Below are 22,400 nucleotides of genomic sequence, written 5' to 3'. Positions count from 1 at the left end.
GCCACTACTCCGATGAAATACAAGTATCTCCCAACAAAGTGGGTATACTCTCAAGAAAGCCATCCTTCATAGAGTTCTCTCAGTCTGAACTGTCCAAGAACAATAAATAGGGATTTTGCTCTTTCATTTCTATTTCCATTTTGTGTATATTTGGTGACTAACAATTTTTGTGGTGGTTGTTTTCCAGGTGTGCTGGGATATGCAGCTATGAAGGGAGGGGTGGAATGTGTTCCATCCGTCTCAGTGAACCCCTTTTAAAGCTGAGACCAAGAAAAGATCTTGTGGAGGTATTCTTTGCATAAACCTGATTCTTAGCTCAGTAATTTAGAAACAGCTATTATTAGACTGCTGTAAATTAACCTGTACACGGGGGAAAAAAATCAGTTTTCCCTTACTGCAAACTTTTATTGTGGGGCAAATAATGATTATGTTATATTCTTACAGTGTTTCAAAGTTGGAGGCTTTCAGGTATGTTAGCTACTTTGATTTTTACAACAGTCCTGTTTATGTTCACTATGTGTTATCCTTATTTTTATAAATAAGATAAGGTTTAGATAGACAAAGTAGTTGGTTTAGAAGCAGCAAGAAAGTTAAGATCCAAACCTTTTTATTGACACACACGAATTTTGATTCTCTTCTGTTCAGCCACCATGGTGTCCTCCCATGACATACAGCTGGGCTGGCAGAAAAAACCAATGTGAGGGCACACTTCATATCTATAGATGGTGATCACTCCTAATAGCTGAATGAAGCAGTAGGAGCCCTAAACTGTGTTTAGTTGAGTCCAGTAGTTGCCTGAAAATCCTCAAGATATACCTGGTGTGAGTTGTCTTGCCTCAGTTGTATCATTTGAAATGTATGCACCAGAGAGCATAGGTGATAGAGGTTGGATGGGAAGTAAGTTAAAACATGCCTGGAAATATGTTTTTTAAGGATAGCAAAAAGTGGTGGGTTTCACAACAATGTGAGTGTCCTTAGCACTACTGAACTGTATACTTAAAATAGTTAAGATGGTAAATGTTTTGTTACATTTTTTTTAATCACAATTAAGAAAAAAAAAGCTACTAAATGTTAAAGTAGTACAACAGAAATACTCAATAAAAAAGAAACTAATAAAGGGACAAAGCCCAGATGAAATAGAGAGAAAAGTGGGCATAAAAACAATATCAGTTATTATATTAAATGTAAATGGACTAAACATTCCAGTTAAAGACATGCAGTGGCATATGACATTAACTGAGATGTGATTAAAACAGACACACATATGTTAAATATAGAAGGATGAGAAGGAGAAGGAAATGGCAACCCACTCCAGTATTCTTGCCTGGAAAAGTCCATGGACAGAGGAGTCTGGCGGGCTGCAGTCCATGGGATTACATGACTGAGCATGTGTGCATGAGGGTGGAGGGAAATGGGTTGGTAGCAATAAAGTGGTAGAGCTAAAAAAAAAATAAAAGGATGAGAAAAAGCGTATCTTCCAAATATTAGGCAACAGAAAACTGTTATGGCTATCTAGTATTAGTATAAAGATTTTAAGGGAAGAAGTTTTACTAGAAAAAAGGGAGACATTTTAAAATGATAAAATAACCTATTAAATGCAGACACATAATGACTCTAAAAGTAATAGCATAGCTTTAAACGTGAAGCATCAATCAGCAGAAATGAATAAGAGAAATAAGCAATCTACAGTCATAGTGGTAGATAAAAACACAATTCTGTTGGTAATTCAGTGAAGAAGCAGGAAAAAAACAGTAAAGCATTAAAAAAAATTAAACTATGATTAACCAGATCAACCTTATAAGGAGCGCCAATTGAACAGCCCTAATTGAAAACTGAGTTCATTGCATGAACAATGTTGGTTTAAATAACACATGAACGATTTTTTTCTTAAGGTAATAGGCAAGAAGAAAATGGGAACTATGTGGTAATGCTTCAGGTGAGCATTTGCTGTTGGCAGAAAGTTATTATGTGAAATCAGGAGTAAGATGGATGGAGGAAGAATAGAGGGACTGGCCTGTATTTGAAGTAGCTGCCTAAATTATAATGAATAAGATTCAGAAAAGGAAAAAACTTAAACTGGTTGAGGAGGTCAAGAAAAGTTTCACAGATGTGGATTTCATTACTACTAACATCAGCATGCCTACCACTCACTGTATTGAGTACCTACTGTGTACCAGACTAATCTAGTTATTCTAGTATTTGCTTTTGATGTTTGTTGTTGTTCAGTTGCTAAGTCATGTCCAACTCTTTGTGACTGCAGCCCTCCAGGCTCCTCTGTCCATGGGATTTCCCAGGCAAGAACACGAGTGGGTTGCCATTTCCTTCTCCAGGAGGCGAGCCTAACAAGACAGAATTGAATTCTGACATGTAGAAATGGTAGAGGAGACTATTTTTGGCAGAAGGAATGGGTATGCTATGGACACAAGTGAGGCCACTAAGCTTATGGCATATTTAGGTCTAGAAGTAGTTGTTTTTGGCCAGATCTAGAACAGTGGTGGGAAATTGAGGTGTTTGGGGACAAATGATATGTAGATAGAGCCTAAATGTGGAAAATGGTAGATAAATAAAAATGGAAATGTTCAGTATAATGCCATGTACCATTTTCAAGACGTGTTTGAATTGAACCAAAAATCAGGAACCTAAGTTGTTTCTCTTTAGTGAGAGTAGTTATCATTATTTTAGAATGTTGAAAAACATCTGAAATATAGAATGACCTTTGAATTTGAGTCTCGATAGAGTGGCATTTTCTTGAAAAGATAAGAGTTGGTAAATGTTTGATTCTTGCATTTCTCTATTTGTATAATTCTATACAACTAAAATTCATTAATGCCAATCTAGTTCTGATGAAAACTTTTTTTAAAAAAAACTATGGAGGGTTATGAAAAAAGCTATGCTTTTGAGGACCTTTATGATTTTCACTTTTGTATTCATATTTTTTCAAATAGATTATGACATATCAGCCATAAATGCTTTTGTAAACTTTATACCTAAACTATTCCATCCTTGGTATGGAATGAGCAGTAAGTTTTATTGTTTGTTTTAATATTTTACATGATTTAAAATCCTCAAACTACAGAAGACTATACACAGAGAAATCTTGGTCTCCCCCTTGCCTCTATTCTGACCTTTTCACCATAAAGGATACTGTTGTTACTAGTTTTTTTTCTATCATTCTCTTTTGCCAGTATTTATATCCACTCTTATCTACTCCCCACCACATAGCATACTTCTTATACAAAATGCTGAGTACACTCTTTTGTACCTTGCCTTTTTCATTAAAACAATACATTCTATAGTGCCCTCCATATCATTTCATAGAGGTACTTTTCATTCTTTTTTATGGCTACATAGAATTCTATTATGTGGCTGTACCATAGTTCTTTCAATGAAGCCCCTATTGCTAAACATTGTTTTCACTCTTTCACTTTGTAAGCAGTGCCACAATGAAATACCTTATACACATGGCCTTTCATTTTAGTCTAGGTGTTGCTGAGTCCAACAATAAATGTGTTTGTAAATATGTTAGATGTTAACCAAATTTTCCACAAGGGTTGTACCATTTTGTATTCCTACCAGTGATCCCTGGTGGCTCAGTGGTAAAGAATCTGCTTGTCAGTGCAAAAGACTGGGGTTCAGTCCCTGGGTTGGGAAGACCCCCTGAAGGAGGAAATGGCAACCCACTCTAGTATTCTTGCCTGGGAAATCCCATAGACAGTGGAGCCTGGTGGGCTGCCGTCCGTGGGGTTGCAAAGAGTCAGACATGACTTACAACAGACATGTCATGTCAGACATGACTAAACAACAACAACCAGTGATATATGGGAATGCTTATTTTCCCTTAGCTTTACTAATAGTGTCAAACTTTAGTTTTACCAGTCTCAATAAGCAAGAAGTTGTATACTTATGTATTAACTTGCATTTCTATTTTTACAAATGAAATTGAGCATTTTTTCATGTTTATGGATAATTTATATTTCATTTTCTGTGACCTGTCCATGAAGTTTGCCTATTTTAAAATCAGATTGTTGATCATTTCCCCGTTGATTTTTAGGAGTGCTTTATAATTTAGGAGTTAATAGCCTGTGAGATAGTTACACATATATTTTCCTGAGTTTTTTCATTTTACTGATAACATTTTTTTCCCCATACAGAATTTTAAAATTTTCATGTAGCTGAATTTATCAGTCTTTTCTACTGGATTTTGGTTAATAATTTAAAAGGCTTTCTTGGAATAGGGAATTAACCTGGGATCTACAGGACTTTGGATATTATATGCAAAGTTGTGTGAATGTGTGCTTATATAAGATAGTTCATGACTTCTTCAGTATCTGAAAGGAGTCTGTGATCCAAAGAAGGTTAAGACTCCCAGATAGAGTCAGAAAATGCATTTTTATTTTCAGAAGCACCATAACAAATTAATGTGATTGTTTTTTGTTTCAGACCCTCTTGCATGAAATGATACATGCCTACTTATTTGTCACTAATAATGATAAAGATCGGGAAGGGCATGGTCCAGAGTTTTGTAAGCATATGCATCGCATCAATCGCCTGACAGGAGCCAATATAACGGTATATAAAGCCACACACATTTATGATATTTAGTAGTTATTTATTCAGTATTTCCTGGGATTTAATTAAAAATAGAGAACTGGGTAGAAATAAATACTGTGTGTGAGGATTTCCCAGGGCAAGTGAGGGGCCCAGAGAAGCAGACCAGCTTATCTGGGACCCATAGTAGAAGACAGCAGTTCTAGTGACATCCCTGAGACCTCTGACCTCTGGGGGCAGCTTGTTGTGCAGAGTTATTGCAGGCCTGAGTACCTCTCTTCTAGACTATTACTGTCATCTCCTAATTACTTTTCCTCATTGTCTCTTCCTTCAGTCTGTCCTATATTCTGCTGCTATTGTATGTTACTCCCTTCATCTGAAGTGTTTAACTTGGATTTCTGCATAATGTGGGAGGTGGCAGAGCCTGGGGTCAGAAAAGCAGGAAGAGTCAGGTTGCCCACATCCTGATGCTGGTGCCACTGATTGTGGGACCTACTTAAACTCTTTCATACTTTGGTTTACTCACATGTAAGAGGAGGATGATAACAATACTTAGGCTATTGGATCCTTGTGAGGGTTAGAGAAAATGCAAGCAAAAACATTTTAGCACAGTTTGGGTACTAATTAAATGTTGTCTTTGTTATTATACATTCATTTTATCCAGTAACCTTACTGTTCCTTTTTTCTTACTTTCCACAACTCCCTTGCTTATGTTTCTAACGGAAAATTTCTGTGCCTTTCCTCATATATTCTTTCCCTAAAATGTGCCTCTTCTATTTTCTGTCAAAATGATCTTCATCTTTACAGTGGGATATAACTTCTCCCTCCTTTTAACCTCCTCAGCAGATATTTAACCTTTTACAATGTTATATTTTACTTTCATACCCCAGTAGGGTGGTCTTACCTATCTTTATATACACCTGTGTATCTTTGTATACACCTGCACAAGATGTATAACATAGTGCCTCTACAAGCACTTAGCAAGTACTGAATTTAATTGAACCAAAACAAATATTAATTCCTACAGAGATTAAATGCCTTTGTGTGTTTAGAAATTTCCTTATTTTAAAAAGCAATAGAAGCCAGTGTGACGGAAAGGGAAAGTACTCATCCTCCATGTATTATTTTCTAGCTGTCAGTTTAATTTTCTAGAGAACTCATTTCATTACTGGACTGAGTTCCTTTAATATCAAATAAGTGGCTTGCATTAACACAGTCACATAAAATCCAGATTAGCAAAGGAATTACGGAGTTGCTAGTATAAAAGACTTTTACACTTTAAGCAAAATTCTAGTGTATTTCCTGTTGTTCAGTTGGAAGAGAATTTAGGAGGTTTTATCAAGTAGACAGCCCTTGCTTTGCCAGGTTACTTTCTGATAATGGCAGACTCCATGGGGCATCCACATTGAGGACAGTTTTTAGTTAACTACATTGTTAAAAAGTTACAGCCCCAGGCTATAGGAATTACAGAAGTTGGAATCAAAAGAGATCCAATTCCCTGTCTTTTTTACCACTGAATTACTAAGCGAGGTGTTCTCAACGTAAGAGAGAAGGCAGGGTCTTACAAGCCTTCTTGCTCCCAAACCTGTCCTCCAGTCTCTTCTGCACTTACCATAATTTGCATTGTTTGTATGCTTGCCAAACAATAGAATTTGTTTGCTTATAGTGGAGAAATAGTGAATATAAAACTATCCGGAGAGTTACTGAAATTAAGAGTTAAAAAAAAACAAGACTCATATGCTGTTGTTGCTCCTTATCTTATATAACTGATAACATTCCACTGAGAGGACAGGAGGAAAAGTTGCTCAGTCATTTGGAAGTATCATTTGTAAAATGGGGCCCTACCAGCCTCAGAGCCACCATGTGGGAGGGCTCACCTTCCTTTCAGCCTGAACTCTTCTCTGTCTGTCTGCTGCTTAGGTTCTAAGTAAGATTTCATCTAGAGGGTGAAACAGAGGGATCCTGTTCAAGGACTGAAAAGCACCTTTAAAGAGAATTTGTCTCAATGAAGTTTCTCATTCACTCAGTCAGCAAACACTTACTGAGCACCTTCCCTATGCCAAGCTGGTAATAACCACTAGGGATACAAGGATGAGAACATTCAAACCCTGGAGAGCTTTTCACCTGTAAACAGATTAAGTGGTACCCCAGAAAGCTGTTTGTGAGGAAATGAGCAGAGTTGGGTGAATGTGGAGAACGGATTTTGCAGAGGCAGCCTGAGACCAGGTGCTTGTGTTTGGGTCCAGTGTTTATAGGAAAGAGTCCTTCAGAATCCTTTGGTATGGTTACCTATAGGGGAAAATTTCAACTTAAGCAGTGGGAACAATTCTTACTGATTATGACATTATATAAAATCTTTATCCTAATTTTTCATCATTTAGAAAGGGAGTTTCTAAAACTCACATATAGAAGCTTTTTGGTTTTTTTAAAGTTGTCTTCTAGTCTCACATTTCTCTATCTTTACATAGTTTATGTAGCACTAAATTAACTACTGCTGATTCCCATTAAAATGAACTTTTGAAGAGAAGCTAAATATAGTTAGTATCTTTCCCAGAATATAACTTCAGAAAACCCTTGAGAAGTTGGAAAGTTTAAAAAAAAGGAAGTTGTGGGAGGCTGCTTATTTATTACATATATTTTCGTAAAATTGTTAACTTGCCTGCTTAACGCTGAGAACTTTGTTCCGGCCCAGGTGTACCACACTTTCCATGACGAGGTGGACGAGTACCGCCGGCACTGGTGGCGCTGCAACGGGCCATGCCAGAACAGTAAGCCGTATTTCGGCTATGTGAAGCGCGCCACCAACAGGGCACCCTCCGCCCATGACTACTGGTGGGCTGAACACCAGAGAACCTGTGGAGGCACTTTCATCAAAATCAAGGAGCCAGAGAACTACTCAAAAAAGGGCAAAGGGAAGACAAAACTGGGAAAGCAGCCAGTATCAGAAGCAGAGCATAAAGGTAAGTCTGCTTGTAGTCTTCCTACTTTTCCACTACTGTGGCTAGTTCTCTGAAGGACACTTCAGAGACTGGCATAAAGATAAAGCTTTAATTAATTTGTTCAACAGAAAAAAAGGCAAAACAAGAAATTTGGTTTCAACCGAAGCCCATTTAAAATTTTTTTTATTTTTTTATTTTTCTCTTGTTAGAGATAAAACCCTTAGCAATATTTTTTGAAGAAAAAGATAAAGCTTAAAGAGTGTTTCTTGTGTAGATACTTTCAAGTATGGACTTAAAGCAGAAAAAAATCCCATTGTCCATAAAACGGTGGTAGAAAAATGTATTTTGCTCTATATACATGTGAGAAAAAGTGGGAATAGCTTCCACTGCTAAAATTTAAGGGTAAAGTCCCTTTCCCTATCCTGACTCACTGGGTCATTAGGAAACAGAAGGCAAAAAAAAGATTGTCAAGGTAAAAACAGTAATTCAAATAACAATGCCCGGAATGTAAGTCCTAGCTACACCCCTTCCTATCAGTTGGAGTCTATCCAAGCAACTTCTGTTGATGTATGTATTTTCATTAGAAGAATGGGAAAAGGATACGGCAGGTATATGCTAACACTTCAAGATTTACCCCTTTCCTCTGCAGTTCAGAGTTACTGCCCTTTGAAGGGGTAGTCAGGTTAATGTTTCTTCCCTTGGGAAGTTGTTGATTGGATGTGATAAGGATTCATGGACATAAGCTTTCTCAAATCTGAAACATTTACTAAGTTGAGAAGCTATAGAAGAATTTATGTGGAAAGATTATATCCTGTTTTGTGAGCTGGGAAGATAATGCAGTAGCAGATTTTTCCCATCTGGGACGTGGCTTAAGAGTACTAAAGGAGCTTTCTTGATAAAAGTTATTTTGCTATTGATATTTGCATGATAGAACTCCTTATCTAAGTATGATGGTATTTTGTGTTTTGTTTTGAAAGGAGGGTGTTTTTGTCCTTTATGTGTTCTCAGTATCAGAGCTTTCTGACTGCTGAAGGTTGCCCTCCTGTTAATAGAGAATTACAGTATAGTTCTAAGTCAGAACAAAACAGTATTTCTTCATTTGGAAAAACTATCCATTAGCTTAATACTTGTTATGGTATAAATTTTGAATCAAGGAAAAATCTTACTTCTTTTGCAGACAAACTGAACAGAGGGGAGAAACATCTGTTAATCCCCTTTAGCGGGAAAGGTTATGTCCTAGGGGAAACCAGCAATTGTTCATCTGGGAAATGTATCACTTCACATGCTATTAATGAAACCCAAGAGCCTTTAAGTCAAGACCATTCAGCAAATGCCCTGAGACCTCATTCTAAAACTGAGGTGAAATTTGAACAGAATGGTCCAAGTAAAAAGACTTCCGTAGCATCCCCTATTCTCAGTACCAGTCATCAAAATGTCTTAAGCAACTACTTCCCGAAAGTGTCCATTGCCAACAACAAGGCTTTCAGAAGTGTGAATGGGTCTCCAAAGAAAAGTCTCACTGTGGGCGACAGCACTAAAAAGTCAGTCTTTTCCAGTTCTCAAAGGAGGGTTACATCTTCTAGGATATCTCTAAGGAACTCCTTAAAAGCCATGGAATCGACATCTGTCACTGTGCCCCAGGATGCAGGTGGGCCTGAAGGTAAACTCCCAAGTAAACGACCCAGGCTAGAAGACAAGACTTTTTTTGACAACTTTTTTATCAAGAAAGAGCAAACCCAGAGTGGTGGTAATGATCTGCAGAGTAGTTTACATCCTCCAGCTGCAGCTCAGAATCCCAGCAGTTCATCAAATCAGAGCAGAGTGGTACACTGTCCTGTGTGTCAGGATGAAGTTTCAGAGGCTCAGATTAACGAGCACTTGGACTGGTGCCTTGAACGTGATAGCACCCAAGTCAAAAGCTGAAAAAAATCTCTGAAAAATGAATGGGTCTCCAACGTCCACCTTAATTGCCTCACTACTACACTCAGGAATTTCTGGTTAATAAGATTTGCAGGTTATAATCTAGTTCATCAATAGTAAATGTTCTACTTTATATAAATATATATGAGATTGTAATTAAAAAATATTTTGCCTAGAGGTGCTATACTCTTGTCTTATGTACACTGGAGCCCAGAATTTCTTCTGGATGCATTCATGTATATTTTTTAGATACTTCTTTCTGGCTTTTAAAAGTATTTAAATCTGTTAATCTTTTTATTTTCCTTAAAACATGCAGTGAGGAATTCTGTCAGGTATTTGGTTAAATTGAATATTTCATTATTAATATTAAAACTCATTCCCAGAACTGGTAATATCCATGGTGTCAGACATATTGACCAAAATTACAAACTAGTTGTTTTAGGCTACTCAAGGTCTTTGGGTTTTTTTCTTCCAAATTTTAACATTTCCTATATTATAAAGATTTTATTTTTCTGTTTCACTAAAAGGTGGCAGATTTTATAGTAAATAGATATTTATAGTAAATATTATATAGATATTATATGTATTCTATAAATATGTTGATATTATAGTATCTACTTATAGATAAGTATAGTAAAATAAATTTCTTTTGGAATATTGCTAGTAACAAATAGCTACTGTAATTTTGTAGGTCATAGCTTAGCTGTTTTCTCAAAATTTTAGATGCTAAGTAACATAACAGTTGCCTGGTTTATGTACAAGTGAAACATCATCTGGAAACAGTATTATGAATCTTAAGCCAAAGTTGAAGCCATTTAGGAATACCTTTTTGCTGATGCAAAGTATTTCTTTTAAAAATTCTTTTTTATGTTACAACAAAGGGACAAAGATAGTTTGATGAAATTTACTTTGTTGTCTCATGGCTGTAACAACCAGCTGTTGGCATATTTTCAAGGCTTTAGTTCATACGTTTTTTCTTTTTCTTAACTTTGTTGCAGCATGACTTTTACATACATAGGTGCAGCTGGGTTCCCCTCTGTGTGATCACTGAAGTTAGGGAACATTTCAGTTACCCTGGAAGGTGTCCTCATGGGCATCTCTTCTAGTCAACACCCACAGCCCCCAAGTAACCACTGTTTTCATCTGTCACCTCAAGTTAGTTTACTTGTTTTTGAACTTCATGAAGTAGTATCTTTGTTGCTATGGGTAGCAGAAGTTCATTCTTTTCATTGCTCCGTAGTACTTGTAAATATGCCAGTTTATCATTCTAATATTAATGAACATTGGCATCATCTCCTGTTTGGGGCTGGCTGTTGTGAACAGTGCTGCTAAGAACATTCTTATTTATTTCTGTTGAGCATATCCCCAGACTGGAAATGCAGGGTCACCAGGTACCTTGTTTAGCTTCAGTAAATCCTGCCAGCTTACATGCTTACCAGCAATGTATGAGACCTTATTGTTCAGCAGTCTTAACGCTATGATCTGTCCTTTTCGTTTTAGCCTATCTCAGTGAGTGTTTATGAGTTTTGATTCTTTTGAAACATTAAGTTAAACCATAGTATTTAATAAATATTTATAAATGACTTAAAATGTGTATTATGTTGAATATATACATTTATACTCTCATACAAGATCATTTAACAAATTATGTTCAGGAAATATTTTTTGTGTGCCAAAACCATACAAAGCTCTGGTGCTATGAAGCATATGATAGCCCACCCATGGCCTCAAGGAGTAGTACAACCTATCGGGGAGTGAAACAAAAGCAGATTAATTTCAAAATAGTTAAGTGCTGTGGGAAAGGATAATCAGCCCAGCCCAGGGCTTCAGGAGATGGAGGAGACAAATTGTACACCCAAGTTGAGTGTTCTAGGGCAAGTCAAGTTAGTCCAGCAGGGGTGGAGAGAAAGGGCCTTGCAGAAAGAAGGAACACTAAGGTCTGGCAGCAGTCCAGCACATTCTACTGGGAGAACCTGAGCTGTTCTAAATGAACAGAGGAAAATGTGAAGGGTGAAATGGTAGGAGAAAGACTGCAGACAGGACAAATTCAAGTAAAACTTTGAGGCTGAAAAACCCATCTATGGCATTCTCCACTTACGTCGTTTGTATAGTCCCTGTTAATACACATCTGTTGATTCACGTTGGGGTGGTGCTGTGGGGATTGGGAAGGCTTATACACCAGCCAAGAACATCTGAGAAGTGTTCTGAGGGGTTCACGGTCGGGGGGTTGGCAAGAGGGGGAAGGGCAATGGCTGGGATGGAGAGAAGATGGCTTCCAGAAATACTTAAGTTGTAAAATCAAGAATTGGTCAGTTTTAAGTGATGATGGGACTATGTTAACTGGCAAGAAAGTTGAAGTTAATTTAAAATTTGGAATTAAATAAGACTTCATGTCAGTATCTAAGGATTCTGATACTCCCAAATCTGTTGTTTTCTATTAGGAAAAACAGTCAGTTTTACGTTCTGCTGGTTTTTCACTTTCAAAAATCATTAGGGATCAACTTTTAAATGTTATTGCCCTTCATTTTGAAGAGATGAGGAAGGAGAAAAGGGAAGCAGACTTTATCCCATGGTCCAAAAGCTCTGAGATTTTCTTTCCGAAGCTTATGGGAGTTTTAAGTAAGAATGTCACAGTGAAACAGGCAGGCGCTCTAACTTTCCTCAGACTTAGTACCCAGCTGGGATCTCCTCACTGGGCTGCCTTGAAAACAAGCTGAGCTCTTTTTGCAGTTAATCCTTATTGAGGGGCAGTGGGTTCCTGTTGTTCTTTGATTTTTTTATCCTTGAGGTTATTGTTGCCTTTTTGGAAATTTGTTGTATTTGTTGTTGACTAGTAGCATATCCACCAGATGAAGTAAAACTCTACTAGACAATTATTACAGATTAAATTCTCTGAAAGTGAAGTCACTCAGTCGTGTCCAGGCTCTTTGCGACTCCATGGACTAAAACCTACCAGGCTCCTCTGTCCATGGGATTTTCCAGCCAAGGGTACTGGAGTGGGTTGCCATTTCCTTCTCCAGGGGATCTTCCCGACCCAGGGGTCGAACCCAGGTCTCCCGCATTGCAGGCAGACGCTTTACCATTGGAGACACCAGGGAGATTAAATTCTCTAGGGAACTGAAATGGCATAGGATGCCATGTGGTGATTAGCTCTGGCTTTTTCTCTGCCTTTTTATTTCTAACATTCCACTGTTAGAAAGTTATATAATTACATATACATCATCTCATATCTTTTGATATGAAAGTGAAAGACTTGATCTTTAGTGATTCAGGAATCATCTCATTATCAAAGTTTACAATGCTGTAGACTAATACAGAAACAAGCTGCGGTTTGCCGCCTTTGGTTCTGGTGCTAAACCTACGAAGATTTACCCTCTTGCTTACTGAACACCAGATGGCGCTCTTGTGCTTAGCTGTTCAGTGGTGTCTGACTGATCCCTTGGCGGTAGCCTGCCAGGCTCCTCTGCCCATGGGGGTTCTCTAGGCAAGAATACTGGAGTGGGTTGCCGTGCCCTCCTCCAGCGGATCTTCCCGACACAGGGATTGAACCCAGGTCTCTCGCATTGCAGGCAGATTCTTTACCATCTGAACCACCTTAGTAAATTAAATTTCTCTGAAAAACTGAAGGCATAGCAAAGCCAGAGAGAGAAAGAGAAACTTCAACAATGGGAATAATAATGACTGGTTCTGACACATAAAGGGAAAAGACAGGTTATGATCTCAAGTCCTGGGAGAGGGGACACAGCATGGTGAAGAGTCTGTGCTTGTTCAAACAAACAAGGACTGATCTACAGGTCTACCTAAGGTAGATCTACTGATCTACCTTAATCTTCCTAAACTTGTTTATATTTCACCTTTTACTCTGAACACTAATGTACAGTCTTCTGCAAGAAACCAGTACCCAGACATGGCAAAACACGGTACCGCCAACAGGAAGTCTTCCAGACAAGGTGGGACCTATATTTTCTACTGTTTTCAAAATCATAGTACTCTTCCTTTGAATGTCTAGTACTTATTATTCTGCTCTCTTATCATCTTGATTAGTCTAATGTAACGTCCTTTGCCCCTGTATCAGAGGTCTAGTGGAACAAAGAGGAGCCTGTTAAATTTTTGGTGTTAAGTGCATGAAATGGCTAGGCACTTCTCAACATCTGTTACCTGCTTTTACAAAAACATCTTAATGTAACACTGATTCTCCATACTTCTCCAAAGAATCAAAATGTGTGTATTTTCAAGACATATTCTAGAGACCCAAATCATTCCAGGTTATAAGCATTTCTTGGAAACTAAACATGAAAATCTGCACCAACATGAAAGAAAATTGGATTTCCTTTTTAACAAGATTCCTCACATGTATTTGTATACATTCAAAATAATTCAGTAAGATACACCCAGACACTTGTTCAGTTGCATTCTTAATATCAAGATATTCAAATACTTCCTTTGCGGCTCATCTGATAAAGAATCCGCCTACAATGCAGAAGACCTGGGTTCTATCCTTGGGTTGGGAAGATCCCCTGGAGAATGGAAAGGCTACCCACTACAGTATTCTGGCCTGGAGAATTCCATGGACTGTATAGTCAATGGGGGTCACAAAGAGTCGGACAGGACTGAGTGAGTGACTTTCACTTTCACAGGATCCCTGATGGTAGGATGGAGTCTAGCTTCTTATCATGTCTGTGAGTCTCTCAAGTTGTTATTTGTAAACTGTTCATTCTAGTTGCTATTTCATGTAAGCATACTGCAACACAGGGGCTTCCCAGGTGGCTCAGTGGTCAAAAATCAGCCTGCCAAGCAGGAGATAGCGGTCTGATTACTGGGATGGGAAGATCCCCTGGAGAAGGAAATGGCAACCTCTACTCCAGTATTCTGGCTTGAAGAATCCCATGGACGGGGGGAATGGTGGGTTACAGTCCATGGGGTCACAAAACAGTTGGACATGACTTAGTGACTAAACAACACATCTGCTCATCGTCTGTCCCCTTCTGCTTTCTAACCCTTTGTGACCATTTTATATGGCACTGTGGTCTGCTTTCCTACTCTTTTTTTCTAATGATCGTCATTATATATTCGGTTGGATTTATTTTTCCTGGGGTATCTTACAATTTAATCTTAATTTCAGATAATTTTGTCATCTTTAGTTTCTTTGCTGGAGTTACATCAATTCTTGTTTCACAGCTTCCTGAGGGATTTTTTCTTTTGGTCCATTTTTGTTCTGAGATTTTGAATTTCGAATTTCAGGTTTTAATTTTTATTCCTACAAAGTCCTGTTTTTAAAGATATTTCATTCACACTGAACATTCTGCAGTTGCCTTATGGTTGAGGAAAGAATTTTCATCAGCTATAATTCTCATTTTTTTTCCTTCTAGATAGTACTGTTTGTAGCTATTTTTCTTCCCTATTCTGCTCATTTTGAAAGGTATTCTTTTCCTTGACTTGCAAAAACAGTTAGTTTGATATAGGCAAAGATGAGAGGCTTTTGAATCAAGAGTGTTTTCTTCTGTTGGAACAGTGAAAAACAGTATTTCACAGAGAGGACATATTTGTGAGATGGGAGTGATTTGCAATCTCATTTGATTCTATAATTTTATTTTTCTAAGATCCTTGCTTCCCTCCTCCTTCCATTTTACCATCAAGCCTCCAGGAGACATCTCCCCTTCTCTGACACGGTGCCTTCCTCAAGCAGCCTCCTTCCATCTCATGAACTTTGAAGCCTCCCTGTGACGCCCCAGTGGGCAGCACCGGAGATGCACTGGTGTGATGTATCAGTATTCCCACCACTTGGGGGGGGGGGGTCCATTTTTCCCCGGACACCGCTACCTCTAGGCCCCCACTGCCCTGGCTCTCTAACATAGTTTCCACCTGACTCAGCCTTCACAGGGATGCTGGTGCTGGCTCTAGTTTCAGATGCTTACTTCTCTGTTTGCACATAAACTGAACTTTTTTCTGTGTCTCACAGTTATGCTATAGCTACAGGTTACAGGTGACTTTGTTGGGAAGATAATGAAAGAGATTCAGATTTGGGCAGCAACTAAGATTCCTTGGAAAGCCAGAAGCTCAAGTACTTCCCCTTAAATATGAACACACAAGCAAGAATGGTCAGACCTGGGAGGAAAACGTCTAATGATAAAAAATTAAAACAAACAAAAAAAGATAAATACTGTATCTACTAAATGGAACAGGTTTTCATATATTTTAAAAATTTAGAGAACAAAAAAGAGAGTTCTTAAAAATTAAAAATGTGACAGCACATGTGAAACCCTTGGAGAACTGGAAATGAGACGTCTTCAAAGCAAAGGACAAAGGCACGCAGTAGTAGCCAACAGTGACAGGCTCACACCTGAGGTGGACTCTTTGGACGACAGTTCAGCTCAGTCGCTCAGTCATGTCTGACTCTTCACGACCCTATGAACTGCAGCACACCAGGCTTCCCTGTCCCTGTCTGGACAGTAGTTCAGAAAGAGCAGAGAAGATGGAGGGGAGAAATAATTTAAGAAAATGTCCCCAAATGTAGGGCATGAGTTTACAGTTTGCATGCCTCTCACAGTGGCTGAGAATAGGCACGCTGTCACAGCCCTGGCGACAGGAAATTATTCTGTGAGTGTCCACATAATGAAAAGCAGAGTACGTGTAAAGAGTCAGAAATAGGAATGGCTTCAGATTTCTCAGCATCCACACTGCAACTTAGAACCGAGAGAATGCCTTCAAAATTCTGACGGATAATTATTTCCGAGCTAGGTGTCTAAACTCAGGCAAATTACCAATTAAATGTGAGAGTTAAAGAAAATTTACCTCCCAGGTACTCTTTCACAGAAAGTACTGAAGGACATGCTACACCAGCTTGAGGAAGTGAGCCAAGAGAGGAGAAGACACAGGCCCCAGGAAGCGAAGACCCCACAGAAAGGAGCGCTAGGACCTCCAAACAACGTGGGAGGGGGTCAGTGGAGACAGCTGTGCTCCGGACAGACAGTACGACCACACTAGGTTCCTGCAGGTTGGAGGCCTTGGGGGTTTGAGACAGAAGACCAAGCAAGACATTAAGAAAAAAGTAAACTATAAAAGTTATCATGATTTATTCTACACCTCATCTTTGAATAGCACAAATAGTCTTTTTTCCTTTTGCTTTGGCTGTGTCACATAGCATGTGGGATCTAGTTCCTAGACCAGGAATGGAACTCTTACCCCCTGCAGTGGAAGCACAGAGTCTTAATCATTGGACCACCAGGGAAGGCTCACCAGGGATGTCCCAAACAGTCTCTAACTCTTCCTGTGATCTAAAGTCACGAGACAGTATGTAAGGGCTCAGGGAGGCATGGTAGAGGCAGAAGAGGAGGGGTGGAGAAACACCTGTATGCTTACCTCCCACGCAGGGACATTCAGACATAATGAAGAATCTAGAGCGTGGCAATGGACCTGCATCATTTAGAACTAACTGGGTGCAACTGGAGGAGGAAATGACAACCCACTCCAGTGTTCTCGCCTGAAAAATCCCACGGACAGAGGAGCCTGGCGGGCTGCAGTCCAAGTGGTCACCAGAGTCAGACACCACTGAGTGACTCAGCACAGCAATTGAGCACATACCCAAAAAATCACGTAAGAGTAAAAATCTTTTCTCAGGGGAAGAACACAAGCGGCTATTTTTCTTACCAAGCCTCACATGAAACAAGCTGACTTACCTACAAGTGCATCTGTAACTTTGACTTAAAAAAACTGAAACGCTATTTTATAGAAGACCATAGAAATAAAACAATTTTGGCAGAAAAAGACCTCATCTCAATAAATATAGACTTCATCCAGTTAACTCCTTATCTAATAACCTCTATAGCACCTATTCAGAGCTAAGAAATGATCCATTTGATCAGAAGCTGCCTGCAGCTGTTCAGGCCCTCCCTGTCTTATGACCTGGTTTATATTTAAGTGTTTTCTACTTGTAAAACTCTTCCCAGCTCATGAGGCCAGGCCCCTTATACGTATCATTGGTCCAATGGTGTGTCCTTGAGCACTGCCATGTTCCAGGTGAAATTTACTTTCTAGTGATCATGAAAAAGCAAGAGAGTTCCAGAGAAACATCTATTTCTGCTTTATTGACTATGCCAAAGCCTTTGACTGTGTGGATCACAATAAACTGTGGAAAATTCTTCAAGAGATGGGAATACCAGACCACCTGACTTGCCTCTTGAGAAACCTGTATGCAGGTCAGGAAGCACAGTTTTAACTGGACATGGAACAACAGACTGGTTCCAAATAGGAAAAGGAGTACGTCAAGGCTGTATATTGTCACCCTGCTTATTTAACTTATATGCAGAGTACATCATGAAAAATGCTGGGCTGGAGGAAGCACAAGCTGGAATCAAGATTGCCGGGAGAAATATCAATAACCTCAGATATGCAGATAACACCACACTTATGGCAGAAAGTGAAGAACTACAGAGCCTCTTGATGAAAGTGAAAGAGGAGAGTAAAAAGTTGGCTTAAAACTCAACATTCAGAAAACTAAGATCATCGCATCTGGTCCCATCACTTCATGGCAAATAGATGGGGAAACAGTGACAGACTTTATTTTTGGGGGCTCCAAAATCACTGCAGATGGTGACTGCAGCCATGAAATTAAAACACGCTTACTCCTTGGAAGGAAAGTTATGACCAACCTAGATAGCATATTAAAAAGCAGAGACATTACTTTGTCAACAAAGATCCATCTAGTCAAGGCTATGGTTTTTCCAGTGGTCATGTATGGATGTGAGATTTGGACTATAAAGAAAGCTGAGCGCAGAAGAATTGATGCTGTTGAACTGTGGTGTTGGAGAAGACTCTTGAGAGTCCCTTGGACTGCAAGGAGATCCAACCAGTCCATCCTAAAGGAGATCAGTCCTGGGTGTTCATTGGAAGGACTGATGCTGAAGCTGAAACTCCAATACTTTGGCCACCTGATGTGAAGAGTTGACTCATTGGAAAAGACCCTGATGCTGGGAAAGATTGAGGGCAGGAGGAGAAGGGGACAACAGAGGATGAGATGGTTGGATGGCATCACCGACTCAATGAACATGGGTTTGGATGGACTCCGGGAGTTGGTGACGGACAGGGAGGCCTGGCATGCTGCGGTTCATGGGGTCGCAAAGAGGTCAGACACAACTGAGCGACTGAACTGAACTGAACTGATCATGAAAAGACTCTGCCTTAAAATCAACAGCAGAATCTGGGGACTGCATTCTTGACATTAAGATGCCTAAGAGCCTATTCCTGAAGCAGTGGAGACTGGGTACTTCTAAAAACCCAGGTACAATTATTAAATATATGGCATAAATACATATAATTGCCATCCAAAACCAAGATAGAGCTCACGTTCTCAGACCCTCTGCATCTTGGGAATACTCTGTTTCACTTGGGTCACGCAAAACTCTTTCTGTAAGACTGGAGCCACTGTGCTTATTTTCAGATGAAAAAGGCTCCAAAGGTCACACAAATTCAGTGGTTGCGTCAGAACTAAACAAATCTGTCAATTTTGTCTGTGCTCTTTTCGCCACAATACCAAAAATAATCAGTTTTCATCCCTAACTCACACTGGCCCTCCCCTTTAATCCATTCAGCTATATTTCAGTAGAATTTTACAAGTGCCCTAACTGAGTGAAAGTCACTCAGTTGTGTCTGACTCTGTGTGACCCCATGGACTTCTTCAGGCCAGAATACTGGAGTGGGTAGCCCTTCCCTTCTCCAGCAGATCTTCCTGATCCAGGAATTGAACCGGGGTCTCCTGCATTGCAGGCGGATTCTTTACCAACTAAGCTATGAGGGAAGCCCTAAGATAGGTTGAAATATAACAAAAACACCACACCAAAGAATATTTTAAGTAAGAGGTAAATGAATATGTATATTGACCTCATGTTGTAAAGAGCTCTTTAGTTCATGACCACACCGATTATACTTTTCTGCATATATACACACAGGATACCTGTGACGGTTAGAGATACACCTCATGGCCCTTCGTTTCTGCAGCAGAGGGGCCACACAGACAGGCTCGACAGTGTGAGTATTAGAGTCATTAAAAAAAATCGTATTAAAAGGGCAAGAATCTAAATGTTGAGAATACAAATGGATCCCATGGACAGTCCAGCTACTCCCAGGATTGCTAAAATTATTGCTAAGATTGTCACACTCCATGTTTGCTGTTCTCTTTCCCTTGTTATCATTTATAAAAAGCAGTACCACATGCTCTGGACTAAGCCAGAGATGAGTGAGAGAAAAGCACATTATCTGATGGAGGAGCCCATTAAGAAAGTCAGTGTATGATAAAGGATCAAAAAACAACAAGAGACAGGTGGAAATAAGCATAATTTTTTCAAGAACATTTATACATCTGTTTAATTAGATTAGCTTTACAAGCATTTTGAGAGCTTTTTCATAATGAAACACTGCTTTTCAAATTACATGATTTTATAGTCTATCTGTATGTAAATCCTGAAATTCTTTGCCTGCTGTTGATAAAGGTCTGTGTTTTACAGCTGGTTAATATGTTGAATAAAAACAGCATTAGAAGCTTTATCTTTTACCAGGATTAAACACATATAGGCCACAAATAGTTTTAAATTTTGTTTTATATAGAGTCCTGCTTGGTGACAAGTTAACAGTCCCACTAACATGAAAAGAACAGATTTTAAATGGATATTGAAGAAATGGCTATCCTGATTTCTCCATCCTTTCACAACAATCTCCAAGAAATTATAAACTTTTCCAAAAACAAACAAAAAAAAACCCCACAACAAAATTTAAAACCTGTCAGGCAAGCACAACCCACAGACAGTAGAATCTGACACTTTGCACAACTGCAGAGATACATATCTGAATGACACAGGGGCTCCCAGATTAAAAGGCTGTTATTGTACACCTTGACAAAACAAACCTCCCACCAACATCATACAATTTCTACTCAACCTAAAAATAATAGCGCTTTTGAGTTGTGGCCTCAGGCAGTGCAGTGCACTGCAGACCAGGCTGGGGCGCGAGGGGAGAGCAGGGGCAGAGGCACTTACTGTTGAGATGTTGCATTGTACTAACATTATCTGGGACTAGGAAAGGAAGTGGAACAAAACTGCAGTGGGTGAGGAAAACCAACAATCAACTACAATTGTCTCCTGCAAGTTCTCCGAAGTGAGATCACAATACTGAATATTTAATCCCACCCTAAATCCATGCTGCCAGTTCACTAAACAACTTTTTTTCATGTTTTACATGAACAGTAGCAATCTTTTAATAAAAATTACTGAGCTTTCCATAGAAAAGGTCTCTAATTGAATACAAACTATACAGATGCTAAAACTGTCATAGGTTGAAATATACAGAAACATTTCTGTACACTCACATTATTTTGGCAAAGAAGATCAAGGACAGAGATAGAAAACTGAAGTGGGCAAGGCCTTACACCCATAATTCATGCAAAATACAGATACCACCTTTTGGGCTTTGCTAAACAGCCTAGGAAACTGAAGTCTAAGATATCCATCCTAATTCAGGTGTTAAATAACTCAAGTCTGGGAGGACTTAACGTGATTTTGTAGGATTCCCTCTTTTTTCTGAAAAGTAAAAAAGAAGACTCAGAAGTATCTGGTTTTTTTGCTTCGTGCTTTGATTTTTAAGCTGAACGTCCATCTTTCAGTCCTGACGGACAGCACCGCCTCTTGGGAGGCATCAGCAGTGGCCTGAGGAGTCACTGATGTCAAGTCTGTAATAACACCGTTCGGTCTGGAGGCACAGTCTCCCCCTGACGCTACCTAACAGGAATGAGGTTCTGATCTGCTGGCCAGATGGGCAGAGAAGGAGGAAGAAAAGAGCAAAACTCAAAGTACAATCAACCTGACGGGAAGCAAAAGGAAAAGTCTAGGAAAGGGGACAGGATGTTCCACATCTACAGGATGTACCTGAAAGCAGAAGAAAGCCCTTTATCTGGGGAACTTGATGCTGAGGAGGATAACCTCAAGTTCATTTAGTGCCAGTCACTGTAGTTTTTTTTTTCTTTTTTAATGTAACTTAAAAGATAAAACCTTTTTACTGTGTATTTTTCCTATAAAACATGAACTAAAAGTTACTGGTAGTAAATGGTAAAGTAAACAGTGACAGTTTTCACTATTAACAATGTCAAAAAAACAACAGCAGCAGTCTTTTAAGAGTTCAAATTAGTGTAAGGACTACAAAACAATCTGATTTTTCAGTTGGTGATTAAAGTGCTCCTTTTCTTATTTTAAGTAAAAACAAAATCATTAGTCACTGGCAACAATCATTTTAAGAGGCTTTTCAGGGCAAAATTTAATAGTACGAAGAGGTTTACAAAAATAGATTGATGCTATTTTGGGAAATAATACTGTAATTTTTTCTCAATTCAGTTTTGATAAATTGTACCTGATTATACAAAAATTATTTCAAATTCAAACTTGACTATATAAAAAAGGGAGAGATGAAATGAATTCAGCTAGATGACAGATCTGGCAAAATATATGAATGAAAACAATTCTACCTAGGGCACTTATTTCATGTCCAGATGTAAATACCACTTTCAGTTGATAACTTATATTCCTCCCATCACAGGTTTGGAGTCAGTCATGCAGTACAAAGCCACACAATCAAAATCTTTGTTTTGATGCAACACAAAAAAGTTGTTTCTGTTTCCTTAAACTGCCAACTGGTTGTCTATTTTTCTTTATCCCATTTATTTGTATTCACAAGTTAACAAATAGCGTCAATAATTATTGTAGGTGAAGTGGGGTATTGCTGGATGAAAGGCTCTATAAGACGTCTTTACTGATCGAATCAGAAGGTTTATTGAGTTCAACCCTCACACCTTTTTCACCTGCAAGGTAAAAAAAAAAAAATTCATGCATTAAGTACCAGAGAGCTTCTGTTCCTACATCCCATTGTGCGCAGCATTTCAACTTGCAAACACACATCATCTGAGAGTGGTCACACTCAGACTCCCAGAAGTCACCCCCAGGGTTGATTATGGTA

General features: G+C 39.0%; 2 protein-coding genes across 12 annotated transcripts in view; one reads left to right on the top strand and one right to left on the bottom strand.

Annotated features, from left to right (window-relative positions):
• The window catches only part of SPRTN (SprT-like N-terminal domain), a 49,045-nt gene that overhangs the window by 1,652 nt on the left and 24,993 nt on the right, over window positions 1-22,400 (top strand). For 7 of the 11 annotated variants that reach the window (XR_006270968.1, XR_006270967.1, XR_006270964.1 and 4 more), the window contains exons 2-4: window positions 188-287; window positions 4,441-4,569; window positions 7,241-7,508. Coding sequence is in view for 6 of the 11 variants with exons in the window: in XM_043477142.1 (XP_043333077.1) it covers window positions 188-287; window positions 4,441-4,569; window positions 7,241-7,508 (497 nt within the window). In the remaining 5 variants the exon portion in view is untranslated. Of the gene's footprint in view, window positions 1-187; window positions 288-4,440; window positions 4,570-7,240; window positions 7,509-8,664; window positions 10,991-22,400 lie in introns of those variants that run through there. The other 4 variants (XM_043477139.1, XM_043477137.1, XM_043477140.1 and 1 more) reach the window with 2 other exon arrangements.
• The window catches only part of EGLN1 (egl-9 family hypoxia inducible factor 1), a 59,005-nt gene continuing 56,340 nt past the window's right edge, over window positions 19,736-22,400 (bottom strand). The window contains exon 5 of the mRNA XM_043477143.1: window positions 19,736-22,245. Within this exon, the coding sequence (XP_043333078.1) occupies window positions 22,181-22,245 (65 nt within the window). The 3' untranslated portion in view covers window positions 19,736-22,180. The remainder of the gene's footprint in view (window positions 22,246-22,400) is intronic.

This window comes from Cervus canadensis, chromosome 8, assembly GCF_019320065.1.
Source record: "Cervus canadensis isolate Bull #8, Minnesota chromosome 8, ASM1932006v1, whole genome shotgun sequence".
In the NCBI taxonomy this organism is placed as follows: domain Eukaryota; kingdom Metazoa; phylum Chordata; class Mammalia; order Artiodactyla; family Cervidae; genus Cervus; species Cervus canadensis.
This window is presented reverse-complemented; position numbering and strand designations above follow the sequence as displayed.